The sequence below is a fragment of the Mercenaria mercenaria genome, chromosome 12, assembly GCF_021730395.1.
Source record: "Mercenaria mercenaria strain notata chromosome 12, MADL_Memer_1, whole genome shotgun sequence".
Lineage (NCBI taxonomy): Eukaryota > Metazoa > Mollusca > Bivalvia > Venerida > Veneridae > Mercenaria > Mercenaria mercenaria.
The window spans coordinates 55,479,890-55,501,754 of record NC_069372.1 but is presented as its reverse complement, the minus strand read 5'-3'; the positions used below and the strand labels follow the sequence as shown (position 1 = coordinate 55,501,754).

Sequence of the window (21,865 nt, the reverse complement as noted above, 5' to 3'; positions counted from 1 at the left end):
GAAATGTGTACTTCTTAATAGAATTGATTTGGCAGAAGTACGGAAAAACCCATACATTAAATTATTTCTTCGTTGATGCACAAGCAAACATTTTGCTAGAAACCAACACATATACAAACACACATTAACAGACGTTGATCTTTCTCACGTATACTAGTATTGGAAAATATTCAAAATATTTGTAGAGATTTATGTAGGAGTAAATACAAATACATATACCTATATACTAGATAAAAAATCAGTGTGTATAATCATTAATAGAAAATAAGAATACTTGATTCAAATTCTGAAGATATGTTACAAACGCATGCTTCTTTTTATCATCTTTTCGATGATATGAACTGATCATGATATCGAAATAGTTGGCAAAGGATATAAAATACAGATATAGATACCTTATCAATTAGAAGAGTATCCAAACAGGATGTTTGTTTTGGGGATATCAGATGTAATGAAGTTTCGTGCATGCTTAACATTTGATACAAAACATGATGATTGGTCAATCACGAAAATAGATAAAATATTTGTTTGCAAAAATGTCTTCAAACGAATCAATGCAAGAAATATAATAACGAAGTATTGCTCTTACTATTTGATTCACATTTTCCGTATCAAGTGTTTTCACTGATTTCTGTTTATATACAAGACAATATCAGTAATATTACCTACCATTCCGTGGTTGGTAAATTCATAAAATGTCTTCATTTCTTTTGGATAATCGTCACCGGATGTTTTATGTTGTAAATTTAAGAGATTTTAAACTCCAGAAAGCTTAAAATTTCAGTTGTGACCTTATTTGTCGATGGATTTAATAAAACTCAGAATACCTGCGTAAGCATAAAACCAAGATTTCCGTACAATACGTTAAAAACTGTAAAATTTCAACAAAGCAATTTTTCAAAACTGTGACTTTGCACGATTTTACAATACAGTTTTGAACATAAAATTAACACTACAAAAGAATTTAAACAAAAATCGTAATGCCACCGGCCTTTTGAATGATTTATAGTTTATGTCTGGGTCTTGTTACGGATTAGGTGGATCACAAATAGATGACACATAAGTACTGGATGTTAAATATCAGAAATAAGGCAGTATAATCAGACTCTAAATGTCTTATTGCTCCAAATCTATTAGTAACTTGTATATAATGGAGGTGTTCAACTTAAAACTGAACACTGTTAAGGTTTAATCTTAGAGAAGCATTCAAAAGAACTTCAAACTGTTCATTACAATGTTTTATGAATGCTTGTACATTGTTTCCAAAAGTTCTAGGATGTACTCGCGGAAATAGGTGACAACCACGAGAGCTTTTGAGACCAACCATTTACACAGGAGTATGAAAAAATGAAAAATAAGCTCTGATTTAATATTTCATTAAGGTAATTATAAATAAATCGACATTCAAAATAGGTTACAGTGGAACACAAATATTTATGTGGTTGAATTTACAGCCACAACAACTAGGGCTGTTAAATTCGTATAAGAATCTACTCACATATTTGAACAAAGTATGGAGTTTCAATCGTAACATATAACCGTTTATCACATTTTGACGTCGATGGAATGAAATAAAACAATTTCATAAATTTGTTGTTACACTAGTGTTATAAAATTTTGACATTTACGTTGTTTTTAGTATAGAAGGCATTGGTCAAATTGACTTGGTCTACAATAAAAGGTTAAGAAAGACGACCTTTTGATGATTCAGGATGGAAAGCTTACATGTGATAAAAAGAATATTATATTTGTTTTTTTTCCATATGGAATTTATTAAACTCAGGCCTCGCATTTTATTAAACTCGTTTTATACATTCAGTATGAAAAGACACTCATTTAACATCTTCTATTTTCATCTCCAACTATAACTACAAAGTAAGTTTATTGAGGTTGTATGATTTGGAATTCGTTAATACTTCTGATGAGGCAATATTCTATTTAGGTGGAATTTATGACCATATGCGGTTGTGCTACATAAGAAAAAGTGAGGATGGTCGTAAGACAATCTGACTAAAGTACTTGATCTTCTAAACGAAGATCTGAGAACGACCCATTCACATTCGTCTTCTGTATATTTTGGATTTCCATTATTGCTATTTTTATGTTATCCAATCAGGCGACTTGTTCGATTGTCAAAGAGTAAGAAAAATATGCAGTTATTCCAGGACTCGAACCCGGGACCCCTCGCTTACAAAGCAAGTGGCTTACCGACTGAGCTAACCGGCTATCTGATACATTACGACATAAGAATTGTAAATATCAAAAGTCAATGCTAGAGGTAGATTTGCAAGATGTTGTAAGCTAGGCTCTGATTGGCTAGTGAAAGGGCCGTCAGAACGAGGCAATGAATAGGTCGTTTTCAGATCCTATGCGTAGCGTAATAGGAGATGTACTTTAGTCAGATTGGTCGTAAGAAAACTGAAGATCGTTAAGCCGGATTCTTTTGTTGCATGATTAAAAACAGTTACAAAATGCTGCGTATTGCTAAATACTAAATTAAATGAAAGTCTTGATAGTTTTTAACGTATCTGACTGTAATTTACAGAACTGTATTTATATGAACTTAACTAGCGCATATTATTGTCAGGTCATTGCAAATGCAAATACCATGGTTGGATTATCTTTCCGCTTCACTTTTTTTTGTTGTGGGCCTACTTTGCGATACATGGCCCCTTAGCTGTATTTGGGGTGCTCTTTGCTTTCGGGAAATCTAATACAAACTTTTTCATGAGAAATGGTTCTATGGAATGTTACAAAATGTGAAATACTAATGAAGGCGTGTCCGGACACCTCCTCTGAAAGTGTTGCTTAATACTTCGGGTTCCATAGAGTTACGTTACGCACCAATTTAGGTTTTATTTCCACATTAAGGCTAAAAAGTAAGCACATACTGCACATGAAATGTTCTATGATAAATATTTGCTGTACTGTTTCTAAAATATTGCACTACATTTGTACGTTTTACCAAGAACATCCTTAAAGCACATAGAACACAACCACACAAAAGTGAAAATTGCAGACACAGTTTGGTTGAGTCTGATCATGACAGAAAATGAATTGTGCAAACATTTTCTTGCACCGGCAAAAGAAATTTGTTACACAGAAACATTGAACAGTTTCGGATCCATGATTTGCTGTCAGTAGTAATTTAGGGCATTTTTTTCGGTCAAACAGCTAAGTGATTATCAGGAAAGCAAATGACCGAATTTGTAAGATTTAAACGGGTCGTAATTCCAAAACCAGGCATAGTGCACGTTTGACTTGACTATATGTATATGCGCAAAGCAACTTCAATGAACTTTATACACTTCAGGCTGAACAAAATTTGTTTTGTCTCTCCCAAACAGACATTTGTTCTAAACTCTCCCAAACAAACTCTTTCTAACAAACCACAGTTAAAATGTTTTTTCTGTGTTTGGTGATGCGTTCCAATAACGTTCCATTAGATAAATTCTTGCAACGGAACGCTAAGGCAATGTGTTTCGTTAATGGATAGCGTTTCATAAAGCGAGTTATAATTATACAGAGAATTGTTCAAAAGTAAAACTATGGTTTTAATCTCTATAAAAAACTATACGCAATATCGTTTCTATCACCTTAACATATAAAATTCAGTTTAAATAAATGCTTGTATGGTTCTGAATTTTTTTCGGAAAATAAATGAATTCACTAGGATTATTCCAAGATTTCATTTAATACACCGTTCTAGTTTTTGTAAAGCTACTGTACTAGCTTATACGTCATTTAAGAAATTAGATCTACGTTATAACAAAGGACATTTAACATAGTTTGCCAGCCCTTGGTCATATTTATAACATGATCATAACACAGAGATACAGAGATCTGTAGAATGATATCCACTTATTTATTTTAATTATGTTGGGTTTCAAGTCACACCGACATATATGGCCATATGAGGACTTTCAAGTTTTTCTTAGTAGAGGAAGACCCTATGTGCACCTGGGAATATGTCACACACGGGCGAGCACCTGCGTAGAGCAAACCAAATGGATAACCTCCTGACGTGAAAGAAATATGCTACTAGTGAGATTCTGAGCCAACGGCGGTGTGGGGCAAGTGATTTTACGCCGGCGGCCTAAACCACTCGGCTACAGGGCCTCCTGGTGAACACTATAATGTGAGTTACTGAATATGTGAATAAAACTGTAGTCCATAACTTTGATAAATATGTAATGAAAGTCTGAAATTATTTGCATACAGAAGATATAGAAAATATTTAAAGATAAAGCAGATGTTCAACTTTTCACCTACGTATCAGTATAAATTCAGAGATTCTTTTTTCATGATAAACGTTCTAAGATCCTGTATATTTACGTAAACACCGTTAAGGAGGTAGGTTACCTTAATATTTGTATGTGCGCATGTCCAACCGGAAGCTAACGTGACGATTTATGACGACGTTTACGACAAACTAAATGTGTTTGTATATCCATTCTTCTGAAAACAAATCATGAACCTGTCTCCGGTCTGATGCTTTATGGTTTAATAATGCAGAAATAATGAATAAATTGCCACAGAAACGCTTCAAAACAATGATGCCTTAAAATTGACGCCATGACGTTACGTGTCAATTACCGCGCAAAATTTATATTTTAAAAGTACGTAATTCTATGCATTTTCTTTATTTGAACTATTTTCAAACAGCCATTATTTGCTGAAATGTTGTTTATGAGTCTTTTTTTCTGAATAATAATCAATATTTTGCTTCTTTTATGTATTTATATTGAAAAGTTATGCGGAATGTAAGAAAATGGATGATGGTAACCAATGTTATTTGGAATATAGTTGGATGAAAGGTTATTTGTTACGGCAATTTTAAAAATAAAAAAAACTGGCAGTTTGATTTGTAATACCTATTTTTCAGTTTCCGTTGATAGTTTGTTACTTATACAACTAAGCTCTAAAATTGTTCAAATTTCAGTAGAAAATTGTGGTTTCTTGAATTGAATTGATGTTACCATGGAAACGAAGCCCGTGACCTATATATCTAAATGTAAAATTCAAAAGCGTTGACATTGGTTTATTTAAGGAACACAGCTTCGGCTTTTTATTTTCATTTCAACAATATCCATAAGAATAATTGCAGCATGCCAAACGATTTTTCCATGAAAAATGCAAGATGAAGGGTACTGCTGTAAGTATTTTAAGCTATGAAATTTATTCAAATACATTGTAAATGAAAATAACACGAAAATATAAATTACGTTAGAAATAATATGTTTTAAAGCTACATTAACAAGAAAGATAATTTTATTCAATATTTGATATAAGAAATAACGACAAAAAGAAAGATATAACCTATTTTAAACATCTCTGTTGCCATGGTTACATTAAACTTCAAGAAAAATAGGGTACCATGTAAAGTGCTTGGTATTTTACTAATAATATTACCAAAATATTCCATGCTGGTCATTAACAGAACGACACTGAAGCCATAGAAAACCCCATTTTTATACATAGTTGTTTAAAAATGAGAGAAAATGCGTTACCATGGAAACACGAGCCCCGCGACATATACATTTTAAGCTTATAATAGAAAGATAATGTGCATACTAGTACAATTATTAATTATGCAGACTTCTACAAATATCAATGAAACTAAAATACACTGAAAAGTGTTAAATATCCGTATTTTCCTTCTTCTTTCAATATAAAATACCTTTTGAGGGTCATATTCTTCAAACCTTGATAAAAACTGAACTTGAAGGGACAGAGATAAACGAAATAGAGATTGTAGCAGTTAAAACATTATATTACACGAAATACAAAAAAAATGATGCGGTTCAACTAATTTGAATTTACCCTGGTAACAAGGTAACCTACCTCCTTAACTTGGCACTGAATAAATAGTTTAAGGCATTCAGAAGTCTCTAGTGACGGCGCTTAATTGTAATCTCAGATCCACCTAATAAATTTAAAGTTTGTAAGAATATTAAAAGTGACAAATGAATTTTCATGTAAATATATTGACTTAACAGATATTTGTTTGGAGACTTAAGATTTAAAAAAAAAACCATAACGTTGAAAGTTGGAATAAGGAGACAATGCCAAGTTTAAATACGATTACATTCATTGTTTTTCTCCACTTATTTATAGGACTGAATTGCAGCAATGATATGGAAACCAATGGAACAGCTGGGAAAGATCTCGATGCTCAAATGCTGATCGCACTTGGGAGAAAACTGAACAAACCATTACTTACTATTATAGGAAAGGTGATTGAAAATAATCATTTGTGTACTGATTGGTCAGAATGGACACCATGTGGCGCCACGAGTATTGACTTCTTTTCAACTAGAAACCGAACCAGAACGTGTGCGTTGAATAGGTCACGAAATTATGGCGTACCGGAGGCACAAACTAGCGTTTGTGAAGGTATTTGTCCCACTGACTACAACATGACTGCAGATGGTTTCTGCATGAAACATTACACCACAAAGAAATCTCGTGATGACGCCGTTCGCGTGTGCAAGGATGACGGAGCGTTGCTAGTTAACATTGATTCGGATTCCAAGTACGACGTCGTTAAAACTATACTGGCTGCTAACGACGAGAAACAAAATTTACATATCGATGGCCGGCGCAAGAATTCGACTTCCCAATGGGAATATTCTTACGGAGCAAGAAGCGACTTTTTCCATTGGTACAGTGGCTATCCCAACACTGGAGCCAATAACCTATGTTTGATGTTGACTGGGTATAGGACAGTAACTAACCAACAATTTCTTTGGTTCAATAACCCATGCAGTAGTGCGTATGCGTTTATCTGTGAAGTTCCTGCGTAAATAACAATAGTGCTTTAATGCATATACTAGAAGTGAAATTTCTCAAATTTATATCTATATAGTATTTGAACAATAGATTGATAATAATGAGATGAGATTACTCCATTTCATTCATAATTGCCTAACATCAATTGACTAAGATTTTGCTTTTCAATTCAAAATGTCTGCTTTTAAAGCTTATCATATTTGAAACTGTTTAGACTATGTAATTTGGAAGATCTTGAAAAGCTTCATACTTTGTATAAATACTATTCTTATCCGAATGAAAGGATTGTTTTATGTTTAGCCAAAGGTACATAAGAGTTATGCCCGACAAGTGATAATGTTTTATGTACAAAATAAATTTACACAATTAAACACACAATGCTTGGGACAAGCGATACATATCCAAGTTGAATTTATATTAAAATACGTCTGTCCGATATTTCAAAAGATTGATTTCCAACAGAACTCTGATTTATGTAAATATAGTTGTCCGACAAGTGATACATATTTAAACTAATGTACGAGCAACAAAAATTCACCAAAGAAGTGAATTAAAAAGATCCGTACTAACGAACCATTTTTGTATGAGATATTACACATTTATTTAGCAAACTTATGATGTGTTTTGTTTAAGATACATAAAACTGCAAAACAAAGATCTACAATCAGAATATCGTACATAACACTGATTCAGTGTAATGAGTGAATGTTTAGCATTTTTGTGTGTATGCTTCCGGCTGAAATGATAAAACTTTTAAGAACATTTTGATCAAGTTCAAACAAAGCGACCAGTCCAATTATTTTTTTTTATTACGGTGTTCCGTTTGGACAATCGTGACATTTATTGAAAACTAAACCACGATGCACGATAGTAGGATGACGATAACGCGATGGTGCGATGGCACGATGATGACACAACGATGGTAGGATGGTGAAAACGCGATGGCACGATGATGAAATCGCGATATTACATCGACATTTCACCATCGTACCATCGCACCATCGCGTTTTCGGCATCGTACCATCGTGCATCATGGTTAAGGATTCAATAAAAGTCACGATTGTCCAAACGGAACACCGTACTTTATACTTTTAAACTAGCTCTCTTTATACTAGTACATGTATATGAAATAGCAATGAAATGTTATAAAACTCCATACGAACCTGACAACCATTATGGAATGCTTCCATTCTCTACGGTAACGGGCGCATTAATTGTTTCCCTAACTACGTTACGTAATCCAGCCTTCAACATCTCTGTTAGTTCAGCATCAGTATACGCACGCGCAACAGGAAATACCAGAAGACACAGCAAGAGTGTCGCTTATCCCGGGTGTTCCATTCTGAACAGGTATTAAGAAAGAATTTTCCTTTCTTTTCGAATTTGAAAAGGAAGATATTTGAACATTTACAGATAGGAGATTTTAATATTGCAAAACTAAACGTTCCTATGATCGCCTTTAGCGAAACTGTTTAAATCAAATTTCTCTAATATGCAACTATACAGCTTTAAACATAACTAATATAAATTTATTGAAATTTTTATCAAAATCATTTTATCAATTTGAAACTAAAGCACATCAGATGGTATGAACTTTTCATTTAGTTAATTAAAAAATATACACATTCCAAAGTCTGTATGCAAACGTTGGAGATAATTGAGGCTCTTGCCAGATTAAAACAGGATCATATAAAGATCATACACGGTGAATGTGGGAAAAAGATAATTACTTTTCTAAACATATGTATAGTAACACTTTATTTATAAATGCACTTCAATAATAAGGATACAGTAACTCAAAAGAAAAACTTACTCGGCTATTTGAAATAGATAATAGTATACCTTCTTTACTGGATGCTTGATATTAAATGAACTATTTCGAAATCTACTGTATTTCAGCCAGATGGTGTGGGTTTACTATATATATTGTTTGCTTACTTTTAAAATCACTATGACAAAGGTCAATGACTGGTTTTTTGGAATTATGGCACGGCGACAATACAGAGATAAGAACAAAGTACATGGACGTATACAATACAATGTCGCGATGCCGAGTCGTATTGTCGCCCGTCGTATAATATGAAACGACGTGCGGCATGGCGAACTATAGTACGACACTACTCTCGGCACAGGATACAACAGACGACAGTATAAACCTAAATTGCATCGTGTCAGATTGTCTGCCGTCGTGTTGCTTGTCGACTGTGTAATCCCCTAGTCTATGCACGACATGCGATACCACGAGCGACAATACATAGCATTAGGCGACAATACAAATTGACATGCGACATGACGCGTGACGATGCGACACACGCTCTACCCCTAGGACGTTGGACTACAAGAAGACACAACAATGCGATATTAATGCTTTGCATCGTGTCGCACTGTCGTTGGTCGTGCCGTATTGTCGTGCGTTGTGGCACATTATCGTATTGAAAAATCCTTTAGGTCAATGCACGACATGCGATACGGTATTACGACGCGCGACATTATTGTTTTGTATTTTCTAACGTCGTATCGTGCGTCGTGTGTCGACCTAAAAGTGTAGATGTTCGACACACAACACGATGCCCGTGTGTGCGTCACAGTGCTCGACACACGATACGACGGGCAAGAACACCAAAAGACGTTACTGTCGCGCGTCGTATCATATGTCATGCGTCGACCTAGACGAGTAGATTATCGTCACAAACACAAAACACGACAATGCGACACGTCTCTCGATACGCGAATCTCGTCTTGCCGCATTGTCGTGCCGCGCTGTCTTGGGTCGCTTCGTGTGTCGATTCATATTGCCCTGCGTCGAATCGTGCATCGACCTACAATACGACGGACGCCACATGATATGAGGTAAACAGTATTTCGTAGTAAGGTAATAAAAAGGAGTGTTCATAATATATGAGTTTAACGTCATTTTCGTCTACATTTTAGGTCATGTAACCAATAACTAATATATGATGACTCTGTCAAAATATGTGAAAGAAGTCTCAAATTTATAATGTCTTGTGCATTGCAATATATGTTAGAGTGCAATCTGTATGAAGCGCGCTTTCTTTCGTATTCATATTTCAATTACTGCAAATTAGTAGATGTTTAATGCGAATAAATGCCAGTATGCATCACTTTCAGGATAAGTGGCTGGCATTCCAGCAGGAATGATCTGAAAGCCTACATACTTTTATCGCAACAACTGAGGCCAAAAGAAGCTTATGTTTTTGAAGAGAACATTTCATATCTTGCATGAAAATCCATTTTTATGTCCCAAAGCTTTGTGTATCTGAAGTTTGTTCACATGTTTGTAACAGGGTATATATAGGTGGTTATACTCGTTTTTAAAAATGTAAAATGTGCTTCTACCAGCTTTTTACTGTATAATACATCAGTAGCTGTCTGTTTGTCAGTAAATGCAAATATCTCAAACAATGTCAGAAATACGGTGTTACTGAAGAAGTGAAGGTCAAACCTTATATTTAAGATCAAAGGACAAATTTTCGTACAAATCACAAAATTGGCATATTCTAAATCTATTCTTATTGTTTGAAAACAGTTTGTTATCATAACTCACTGATCTCTATTCATGTAATATGTATATGCCAAACTATGTCAGGAACATTTGGTCCAAAAACTCTCAAAAAATGTTGTATTTACTTTTTCTTTTTTTGTTAAAAATGACTACCCATTCTTAAATCAGTCAAGGGCAATGCTACTATTAAAGGTCAAATGTCAAATTTGGATGAAAATCGCATAAATAACTTCTTCTTCACAGTAACATTTTATTGTTAAAACATGTTTTTGTCATTATAAGCAAATGCTTGCTCGGTATTCATTTGAATTTATACATGTACCCCAATGTCAATGACGAAGAGATCGACAAAAATGATTAAAGGTCAAATGTGATATTAAAGGTCAAATGCCATTTCATGTAAAGAAAAAGACCTAGATCGTTATCTATATTTCTTTGTTAAAATATTTGTCGACATTATTTAGAATAGAGGTTGATTCCTGCCTTAGCCATGCTGTCTCGTAAGTAGATAATTACCTATCTGAGGCTTAAATTTAACTTCTTGTCAATCTCGGAGTCTTCTTCAGGACTGTGATGTCATACTTTCAACAAGAAAATTAGTCTCTTATATGTCAGTATATGTGACTGATATCATTTCCTTTTAATGTATAAATGTAAGATGATGTCTGCAATGTAGATCTAATTCCAAAATTGTTGAGACCAACCCTAATATCCAAGGTAAAAGGTCAAATATGAGGGGACTTTAATGGCTGTTTTTGGTCCATTTCGAAACTTCAATAAATTAACCCGAATTGATCAAGACATGCTTTGCCATAAAACAAAACATTTAATTCAATACCTGAAAGATGATTACCATGGTAATCAGTTTACATGAATACCTGAAAATTGCAATTTTGCACAAATGTATTTGTTTTAATAAATCGGGAAGGAGTTTAATATATATCATCATTTAATGTCTAAATGATTCCTGTGCGAAAGACTGCAAAAAAAATATTTTTTTGAAACGATTTTCTATTGTTTAAAGTACTTTCATTAGCTGATCATTGTTCATTGTGTTGTATATATGCCAGGCAAAATCATTGAGGAAGAGGTCATTAGAAATAAGTCAAGGTTAAACCTCAAAATCATTTTTGTTTAAAATTCCAAAAGGTACCATAATCTCTCATTTTTGTTAGAATATTTTGCCGTTATTAGTCACTGTTAACAATTCATTTTAATGTATACATTGTGAAGCAATGTCAGCAAATCAGGCCTTATCTTTAAACAGTCGAAAACAAATTTAATAGCAATGACTAATTCGACAAGATGACTATGAACAGAAATGACTGAATAAGCTATATTTTGAACTTTTTCAAGAATATGAACTTTGACATAAAACATCGCCGGGACTCATTTTTGATAATGTCTTCATCACTGAGTTTCTTTGTTTCAAGCTTGAAATAGTTGTTCCACATGATTTAAGGTCCATCACTCTGGTACCTGTTTGTCATAATCATGCCCACAAAGAACTAACATTTTAGTTTAATTTTAATTCATTATCACTATGTCTGTGTTATAACAGAATGGATACATTTCCGACCCACAGCATCTGACACAAGGCTCGTAACTCTTTCATCAATATGTTATTAATTATTACATTAACTTAAAATTTCAGGTTAATATTTTGATGCACTATCACTCTGTCTCTATCATTATGAAACAGATTTGATTCAAACTTAAAACAGTTATTCAACATCAAATCATCTTTAACGTCATATGACACAAGGGCCTAACTGTTGCACCAGTATTTCTATAATTATGTCCCCTTTGTACTTAGAACTTCAGGTCGATTTTGGTGCACATTCTCTATAGATTTTTTATTACTTAATAAACAATTTGGTTTAAACATAAAATATTGTTACACATCGGTATGCCCATCATGTGACACAAGGTCCATAACTAACACAAATAATTATGCGTTATGCCCCTTTGTTGCTTTATTTAACGTCGCATATAATCAACATATAACACAAGGTACAAACATCTTGTGCAATCTAAATATTAAGTAAGAGATGCTTACCTTTGCTTAAGTTACCTCCTGGTATAACCCTTTAAATACGAAGTACCAAGCAATGAAGCTACCAGTACCATAGTTTATGTCTTTGGTATGACGCTGTCGGGGATCGAACCCCAGATATCTCGCACTCAAGACGGATACTCTACCATTGAGCTAATGAGGCGGTAAACTTACAATTGCATATTTGTTTATTTAAGCATTTGTACAATTGCCTTTTGCTACGTCTGTTTCTGAAGTTTTGAGATGCTTTTGTTTGTTTGTTTTGGGTTTAACGCCGTTTTCCAACAGTATTCAGTTTTGAGATGCATGCAATATTTTACGAAACCCTACCTGGTATATAACAACTATGTTTTATGATGGTTTTCCATATGCAAATATGAGTATACCTATCTTCGCATGTTGATGATGTATACAAATTTTCATTTTCAGTTTGATGAAAACTGTAGTAGTGTGACCGACGGACGGTCTGACGACAGTTTAAACACTATATGCATTTCGGGCCTTCAACGCCGGAAAGTAAAGGTGGCTTGCTTTGTCTGGCTGAAGCTGGTAGATTAAACTACTCTAGAGAAGTTGCCAAGAGCATTATCAATGGCGCCGCCATTCGATAAAACAATTATCAAATCAGAGTTTTATCCACAAAGCAATATTTGCATAGTTTTTTATATATTATAAACAAAAACTTTATTGAAAAAAAAGGAAAAAGTATTGAATGCAAACACAAAATATAGATATAAAAGGGCACAGAGCTGAATAAAAGTTATCAAATATAAAACATTTTGGCTGAATGTAATTAAGAATAATGGCAAATCAATAACAAATCTTTGAATATGAATAGAAAATTTTAGCATATACATATATATCTTTATTGAATATAAATGTTTTTTTGTCGAGTCCGCTTGCGGAAGCGAAGACATAGTTGTCCAAATGGCTGTTCGGTGTATGTACGTGCGTGTGTGCATGCGTCCGAACGTGCTCGCGTCCGTCCGGATTTGTTTGTCCGGACCATAACTTTGACATGCATAAAGCAATCTTGTTTATATTTGGCATGAATCTTAACCTTAATGAGACGGAGTGTCATGCGCCAACCCCAGGTTCCTATCTCAAAAGCCAAGGTCACACTTAGAGGTCATAGGTCAAATTCAATAATAACTTTACCCGGAGCATTTCGTCTTCATGTATGGAGGGATTTTGATGTAACTTGGCACAATTGTTCACCATCATAAGACGGAGTGTCATGCGCAAGAATCAGGTCCCTAGGTCTAAGGTCAAGTCACACTTAAGGTCAAATGATACAAAAATGACAACTTGTCCGAGCATTCTTCTTCATGCATGCAGGGATTTTATGTAGCTTGGCACAAATGTTCACCATATGAGACGAATGTCATGGTAAGAACCAGGTCCTTAGGTCTAAGGTCAGGTTCACACTTAGAGGTCAAAGTCAGATACAAGAATAACTTTGTCCGAGCATTTTTTTTCATGCACAGAGGATTTTGATGTAATTGCACAATTGTTCAACACATGAGACGGAGTGTCATGCACAAGAACTAGAATTTCTTCCTTGTTGTTTACTATAATAGCTTTATTGAACTTTTTATTACTGTCGTAGGAAAAATTAAGATCACTTCTGTAGTACATCAATGCATGTTACATCATTTTGAGGTGTATTGACCTATCTCACTGGAAGGATTTTTGTGTGACTTAGAATTTTTTTAAGATTTACTTTCCTTGTTGTTACTACAAATAAATTTATATTGTAACTTTTGCAATCTTTTTTTATTGGCATAAATTTATGCCTCAATGAGACAGAGTGTCGTGTTCAACTCCCACTCCTTTTGACAGCTGACGGGCTCGGCATGTTGCCCGCGGGCATCTAGTTTTTTATATTTGAAGTCGCACCGAAACATGATAGGTCATATGGCGACTTTCCAGCTTTAATGGTGGAGGAAGACCCCAGGTGCCCCTCCGTGCATTTTTTCATCATGAGCGGGCACCTGGGTAGAACCAGCGACCTTCCGTAAGCCAGCTGGATGGCTTCCTCACATGAAGAATTCAACGCCTCGAGTGAGGCTCGAACCCACATCGATGAGGGGCAAGTGATTTGAAGTCAGCGACCTTAACCACTCGGCCACGGAGGCCCATTGTAAATTTTATAGCATATAACTACAAATTATGAGATACAGATTAAAATGATACAATATTACAACACATCACACGTCATGATGGAATAAACTGCACATACTTTATTTTGTTTGCTTGTTCTTAACATTTATGATTATAGAAGGCAGTCAATCAAATTGTGAACGTGTAACGCGTTAGGAAAAAGCAAACATTCATATTTATTTAGTTGTTTATATGATCAAGGTTAGTTTAAATGTACTTAGAGCTATTTTTGTTGGATTTAACGTTGCACCGACACATGATAGGTCATATGGCGACTTTCAAGCTTTAATAGTGGAGGAAGACCCCAGGTGCCCCTCCGTGCATTATTTCATCATGAGCGGGCACCTGGGTAGAACCACTGACCCTCCGTAAGCCAGCTGGATGGCTTCCTCAAATGAAGAATTCAACGCCCCGAGTGAGGCTCGAACCCACATCAATGAGGGGCAAGTGATTTGAAGTCAGCGACCTTAACCACTCGGCCACGGAGGCCCCTTTTATTGTACTTAAAAGAAATATAGTTAAGGCTTATGAGTAAATCAGACGAAGGAATTTTAGGGATACTAAAAATAGAACATGATTATATCGTATTTGAAAAAAACTAATACAGCTGACGACTTCAAATCACTTGCCCCTCATCGATGTGGGTTCGAGCCTCAATCGGGGCGTTGAATTCTTTATGTGAGGAAGCCATCCAGCTGGCTAACGGAAGGTCGGTGGTTCTACCCAGGTGCCCGCTCGTGGTGAAATAATGCACGGAGGGGCACCTGGGGTCTTTCTCCACCATTAAAGCTGGAAAGTCGCCATAAAACCTATCATGTGTCGGTGCGACGTTAAATCCCCAGGCCGCACCCCTTCCCCCCCCCCCCCCCACACACACACACCAAAAACAGTTTTAAATTTGAATGATTCAACTGTTTGTATGAAAACTAGAGCCATTTTGGAAATGGCTACCCCGTCCCCAAACCCCCAAAAGCAAACAGTTTCATATAAAAGTGGCCATGAAGAAGAAAATGTTCTGAATCAATTGTATGCATATAAGTTAGAGAAAAAAGTTTGATAAAGAATTGCTGTGTTCAATATGAATGCAGTGGTTGTGGTTTTAGAATGTCAACCTTTTTGGACATAACATATTCTAAACTGCAGAAAACATTTTATCATACATCTGATAGAACAGCATTTGTTGAATTAGTATTTACAGACCATTTGTGTGAAGAGACCGCTTTTCCGCTTTCCCTTAAGTGATCTCTTAATGTAAGCTGTAATGTATTAACATTGTCTCTGCACATTTTTCAAAATGTTGCTTTATAACATACATTTCAAAGTTCAATGTTATGCTGTTTTGTCCTCTGCATCTGATACTGTACAGTTTTTGGTTAGTAAAGCTCTACACCTCGGGCACTTTTACGTATCAAAGTTCTTTACTGATCGTCGATCTGGCCTTTGACATGAGGATTACTGTAGATAAATTTGAACATCTTTGAGTCCTTCATTTCTCTGTTCCAAACTTCATCAAACATTTCATTTTGCGCTACCGTAAACCAATTCTTCCAATCGCCTATCTCACCTTCCGAATAAAAAATCAAACGTATTAAGTATTTTACCAGCAATTACGAAATCATATCAATATTTAACGGTGCTACTTTTAAGATGTTTTGGGGTAATTCATATAAACGTAACATATACATCTGACTACCCATTGTTTTAGGAACAAGAAATATTTACATATTAGAATTAATACTTAGACAGAATGATGTGGTCAGAAATGAAGTAAATTTTCTCCTGCCTGTAATATTTTGCCACCGCTCGTTCCAAAGCTGTGCACTACTGTGTTCCTGTTTGTATGGTTCATCTTTATATATGCTCCAGTAGCCTTTCATTTTAGTATACGTGTTTACAATTTCCAGCATAAGATATATGGTATTCTACATATAGATTTCTGTTTAAATTGAACCACCTGTCCAATAGTTTCCGTATTGGATTCATGTATTCAGTTTTGGATGCTACAACAAAACTTGTTACATAAACGACAAAATAAATTGACCCGTAAAGATATCTGCTCGAATATCAACAAGCAAGTTCATTGAATTCATATCCCCCGGTGATTTAATTCTACAATTTAAAAGCGATTTAATTTCCAGATATACACAGTCAAGCTATGTATAAAAGGATCATGCCATTGCTTGTTGGTTCCTAATTTTTACAAAATCAAAGGGAAAAGCTCGGTCGTACAGTGATTTGTATTAAGTTTATGTCAGTTTTGTGGGAATTTTTGTGTTTTAGAAATATTAAAGGGCAATAACTGCAATTACTGAAAGGATACTGATGAAAGGTACGCATGCTCCATCCTTTAATGAATGACTTTGTTATGTAGGAATTTATGGATTTTAAAATAATGCAAGGGCAAAAACTCTGGTCAATGAAGGGACCCTGACGAAACTACGTACACGCCAGTGCCCTACAGTTTTTTATTTGTTAAAAGTTTCATGAAGATCCATCAACAGGTTACTCAGAGGCAGTCAAACATGCCATTTTACTAAAACAATGGTGAAAACTTTGGTTTTACTATGTCAATGGGATAATACTAGGTCATGTGCTAATCAGTCATCATGTAAAGTTTGATGATTCAAACTATGAATTATAAGCATTTTCTATTTTTTATCAAATCAAAGGGAAAACTGATTTTACTTGGTCAGGAGGATAATACAATATGTGAACAAAAATCACTTGCTTATTAATAACTATCTGAGATTTGATGATTTTAGTTGAAATACTTTTTATAAGCATTTTCATTTTCTTTCTCAAATAAATCAAGGGGAAAATCAAGTGGGATAACACTAGACATGAGCAAAGTTGATGTGATAATTGATGAGAGGTGTTGCACATTTCATTGTATCTCATAAACAGACTCAATCGCTTGATTGCGTTCTGCTCTTCCACTTGATCTTCTTACAGATTTCACTGTTTATCCTGAAACATTCTTTAGCGAGAAAATAAAGTATTTTTGACAAACGCTTACCTTTCCGGAAGAACTGGAAACCAGGATGGAAAATTGCCTTAATAGTATCTTTTGCGACCAAAGTCTTCTCAACTGCCATCTTCTCAAAGCCACATGCTTCTAGAATGTCTTTTTTCAGCTGCTCGTCAATATCCACGTCCAAAAACTTTAGAAGTCTATTCATTTCGTTCATTCCATTCTGAGGAGAACAGATAAAAGGTTAAAATGACCCAAAGTGATTTTTACAGTAATTCACTGACTCAGAAACGAGAATTATAATGCATTTAATTATCAAGTCTGAAGATTATCCAGGTATCACATTGGGATTTGAATCTAAATTAAACAAAAGTGTAATTATGTATATGTAAACATAACGTAAATTGTGATTATCTCCTGCCACTACAGATATATGTTATCTGTAGCATATTTTCACTAAGGTAAGGTTAGGTTTCCCGGAAGCACAGAGCACCTCAAACACATCCATAGAGCCGTGCATCGCAAAGTAGGCCCAAACAAAGACGAACGAAATGGGGATTTTTTTTTTTGTTAAATGGGGTTAGTTCAACATTCGAGTATATTAACCAACCAGTTTCAGGTCCTCATAGAACATCACATGCAGGGGAAATTCCACACCATCGGTAAGTGCCTTTTCCCATTCTTTCAGATAATCTGCGTATTTGCCATATGTTACTAAAACGTAAAAGAAATGCCAAACGTATAATAAATAAATTACATATTTCTATAAGATGTTAGTGCATGTAGGACAAAACTGATTTTAACCTATACCTATGTTATTTTATGCTTATACAAATGGTAAATTAAATTGGCATTTGCTCTAGGACATGCCTAAGTTCATGTCGTATATGGATCATCATGGCTAAAGGTTGCACGTATGTGTAAATTGAAGTATGACTCTCAACTCCTGAAATATGTTTTGTTGCTCATGAAATTGAACAATTTACGTACTATTCCTGTATCAATATGTGAACGAAAAGGAAAAGGAAACAGTTGCGGTAATTGTATTTTGTTTGCCGGTTATACAATAATTATCTACAGAGAGGAGGAGACAAGCTAAATTCAAAATTACGACAAGTCTCTTCTGAAATTATAATACTATGAAATCATATCAAATTTGCTATAGTTACATTTCCCCTGTAGGTAAACAGGGAGCCAGTCTATGAATTTGCCGTCGTACTCCATACTCTTCATTCCTTTCATAAAGTGATAGGATGATACGGTGGTATCTTTAGGATTCCGCAACAACAGAACTGTCTTGCAATCTTTCATGTCTTTTGGTAGATATCTGAAGTAATAGAATAATTAGCTTTGGAATAGCAAGCTTTGCATACAGATATTTTCTCGCAGTACTAATTCCTACCTGGAGCGACTGCTGTTTATCAACAGCCAAGATAGCTCAAGTAATGCCTGTATTCTTTATAATGACACCCTGTGCCGATATAAGGCTCAAAGCTGTCTGAAAAATGTAATCTAGGAGTATTAAGATTGGCTTTGATTTTATTAACTATCACAACATCAGTCTTTAAATGTAGTATGGCGGTTGCAGAAGGCCACACAGTATTATTGCGCCTGGTCATTTGGGATAATGGAGTCCAGTCATCTTTCGTGATAACAAAGTTATAGTCTTGCTTGTGCTATTGACTCAATGACTCAATCAAACGGAGACTACCATGGGGGAATGTGGTGTGCGTTCCATGCTTCCGAGGGATCTCATGTATAGAATTGTGTTTACTTAAATTGACTAAAATATAACTTTTTAAAATATCCGGACAAAACAAAGATAAATATCCAGTCAGAAAAGTCACATTCCACTGCATCTTTGAATGTGCACATTAGCAACATATATATCAACAAAACTTACACAAACTGAAACGTAACGACGAGGAATGAACGGTCAAATATAGTGGCTACCGCCTTGAGACAAATACCACACCAATGTATATACACGAAATCCCATCCAAGTGGGTCACTTATGCAATGGTACCAGATAAAATGTAGCATGGTATGTAAAACCGAAAACTACTATTGTTAATCGATACAAAAAAAAAACAGGCCTAAAGAAGACAGAACATCCAACGAAACACCGTTAAGGGCCCTGCAAAACACGCCAGCAGACAAGTATCAAAAACAGCACAGCCCTGATAGGCTATAAGAACTTCCCGTCTTTGAGTTCCCAACCAGTTCTGTCAGACACAATCACAAAGAAAAGCCTAGCATGCAACTGTAAATTAATGGGTTGAACTCTATACATGCGGTGTGTCTCAAAAGAGCTGGATCATATAACCTTTTCGATACCTTAACAAATACATAAGGAAAGTTGCCATTACCAATATCTTAAGACGTTTGTAAACAACATTCCAGTACAAATAAGGTTGTGATATTCCCTGACGCAAGTGTCTTTAAATATTTTCTGAGACAAATAAAGACTTAATTGAAGCACTCAAAAATTTTAGATTGATTAGAAAAGCTCAGAAGTGCTGCAACGTTTTGAAGTGGGACTGAAATGAACTACGTTTTGTATGGCAATTGTTTTAACCTGTTTTGTTATGTGTCTATGTAAATGTTTTTTTTTTAAATCGTCGGACTGTGCAATTTTGACAGAAGTACAATTTGTCACAATTTTGAGGCTCTACATGCACATGCAGATTCGGAATGTAGACTGAATACCTTCACTAATGTTTTTTGCAAAATAGGACATAAAACGTATGGTATTAAGTAAAACATATGCGTATAGTTGAATAGAAATATTGAATACAACCTAAAAGGTAAATGGCAGTTCAGGACTCTCGGCGATGGTAGTTTCTCCATTTCTTCTTGTGGAATCACTTCGATCATTGTCATCATTTTAGTTGTTTTCACCCGCTCTGCAGATCTATTGTTGATCATACTTAGTATCTCATACAACCAGTTTGTGCCTGGGAACCAGATAAAAAGACATTTAACATTTTAATATTGGCTTAAGATACCGAGACAATGTCACATTCAATACTGTATATGTAATTTAAACAGCATAAACCACTCTTGGTTGATCTAAATCTCTATCACATGTATGATTATATAGTATGGATAATTTCAGTCTGATGTGTTTTATTAATCAACACAACAGTTATTTAATTTATTTATGTCTTGTTATTCTGATTGTTATGTATAATCTGTAAATATATGCCTTCGAATATAAATGATACCAGTATAGACACTATTTCTCTTTTGTATTGGGTTTATAGTCACGCCGACAGAATTTATGCCATATGACGACTTTCCAAGCTTTTGCCAAAGTGGGTATTGTTTGTTTGTTTGTGTTGGGTTTAACGCCGTTTTTCAACAGTATTTCAGTCATGTAACGGCGGGCAGTTAATCTAACCAGTGTTCCTGGATTCTGTAAATGTACAAACCTGTTCTCCGCAAGTAACTGCCAACTTCCCCACATGAATTATCAGAGGTTAATTGATTTATTTCAGTATATAAAACATATGGAATAGTACAACACAAAATTAAAACACATTTCAAATATCACATATACAATGACTAGGAATTAAAACATATTGAAAGACAATTAAGAAACATTACTAATTTAAAATACCAAAAACTGCAGAAAAACAAATGTACCAGGACATGTATTCATATACCCAGGATAACACAAAAAAGGGGAATGTTAAACCCCTTATTTCCATTGTAGTCCTGGATGAATGATGACATGTCCTGGCAAGAGGTGGAGGATTTATGGTTGCAAACACAATGTCGTTCATCAAATAGTCACGGAGAACATACGCCCGACCGAGGATCGAACTCACGACCCCGCGATCCGTAGACCGACGCTCTACCTACTGAGTTAAGCGGGCGGGTTTCTGTGTATTGTTTCAGACATCTGAATAGCTTCTACATATAAAGAACCCCACAACCCAAGTATGGTTTAGAACCCATCGGTGAGGGTCAAGTGATTCGGACGGGTCGATTCGGAGTCGGAGAAGACTTTTACCACCTGACAAGGAGGACCAGGAATCAAATATTTAGACAAGTAGGATACAAATTGTGTTTCAAGTTTTCATACCAATCAGAATTTAATTAAAAGTTTGATTTTTTTACAGTTTTAGTTTGATCGTTTACCTTATCAGATGGTTATTATTATCCTTTAATTTAGTGTAAGTAGGTGAGAAAATGATATGAACGTATTCTTTATCACGTATATTCATACAAATTTAATAATATTATAAACATGAACAAACTATTACCTGTTTTTTGAAAATGATACCATTCCTATTATGAAAAGACAAATATAATATAGTTAGATATACATCATATCAACCTACCTTCAAAATTT

General features: G+C 34.9%; 2 protein-coding genes across 2 annotated transcripts; one reads left to right on the top strand and one right to left on the bottom strand.

The window, feature by feature from the left end:
• Positions 1–6,137: 6,137 nt before the first annotated feature.
• On the top strand, positions 6,138–6,806 carry LOC128547578 (snaclec stejaggregin-A subunit alpha-like). Its single transcript, XM_053520587.1, has one exon. The coding sequence runs from the start codon at positions 6,138–6,140 to the stop codon at positions 6,804–6,806; it is 669 nt and encodes a 222-aa protein (XP_053376562.1).
• Positions 6,807–14,591: 7,785 nt separating this feature from the next.
• LOC123535262 (sulfotransferase 1C4-like) lies at positions 14,592–20,459 on the bottom strand. Its single transcript, XM_053520130.1, has 5 exons — positions 20,306–20,459; positions 18,675–18,832; positions 18,116–18,219; positions 17,551–17,728; positions 14,592–16,098 (listed from the first exon to the last, which is right to left on the bottom strand). The coding sequence occupies exons 1-5, from the start codon at positions 20,431–20,433 to the stop codon at positions 15,953–15,955; spliced, it is 714 nt and encodes a 237-aa protein (XP_053376105.1). The 5' UTR covers positions 20,434–20,459; the 3' UTR covers positions 14,592–15,952.
• Between the last annotated feature and the right edge of the window lie 1,406 nt (positions 20,460–21,865).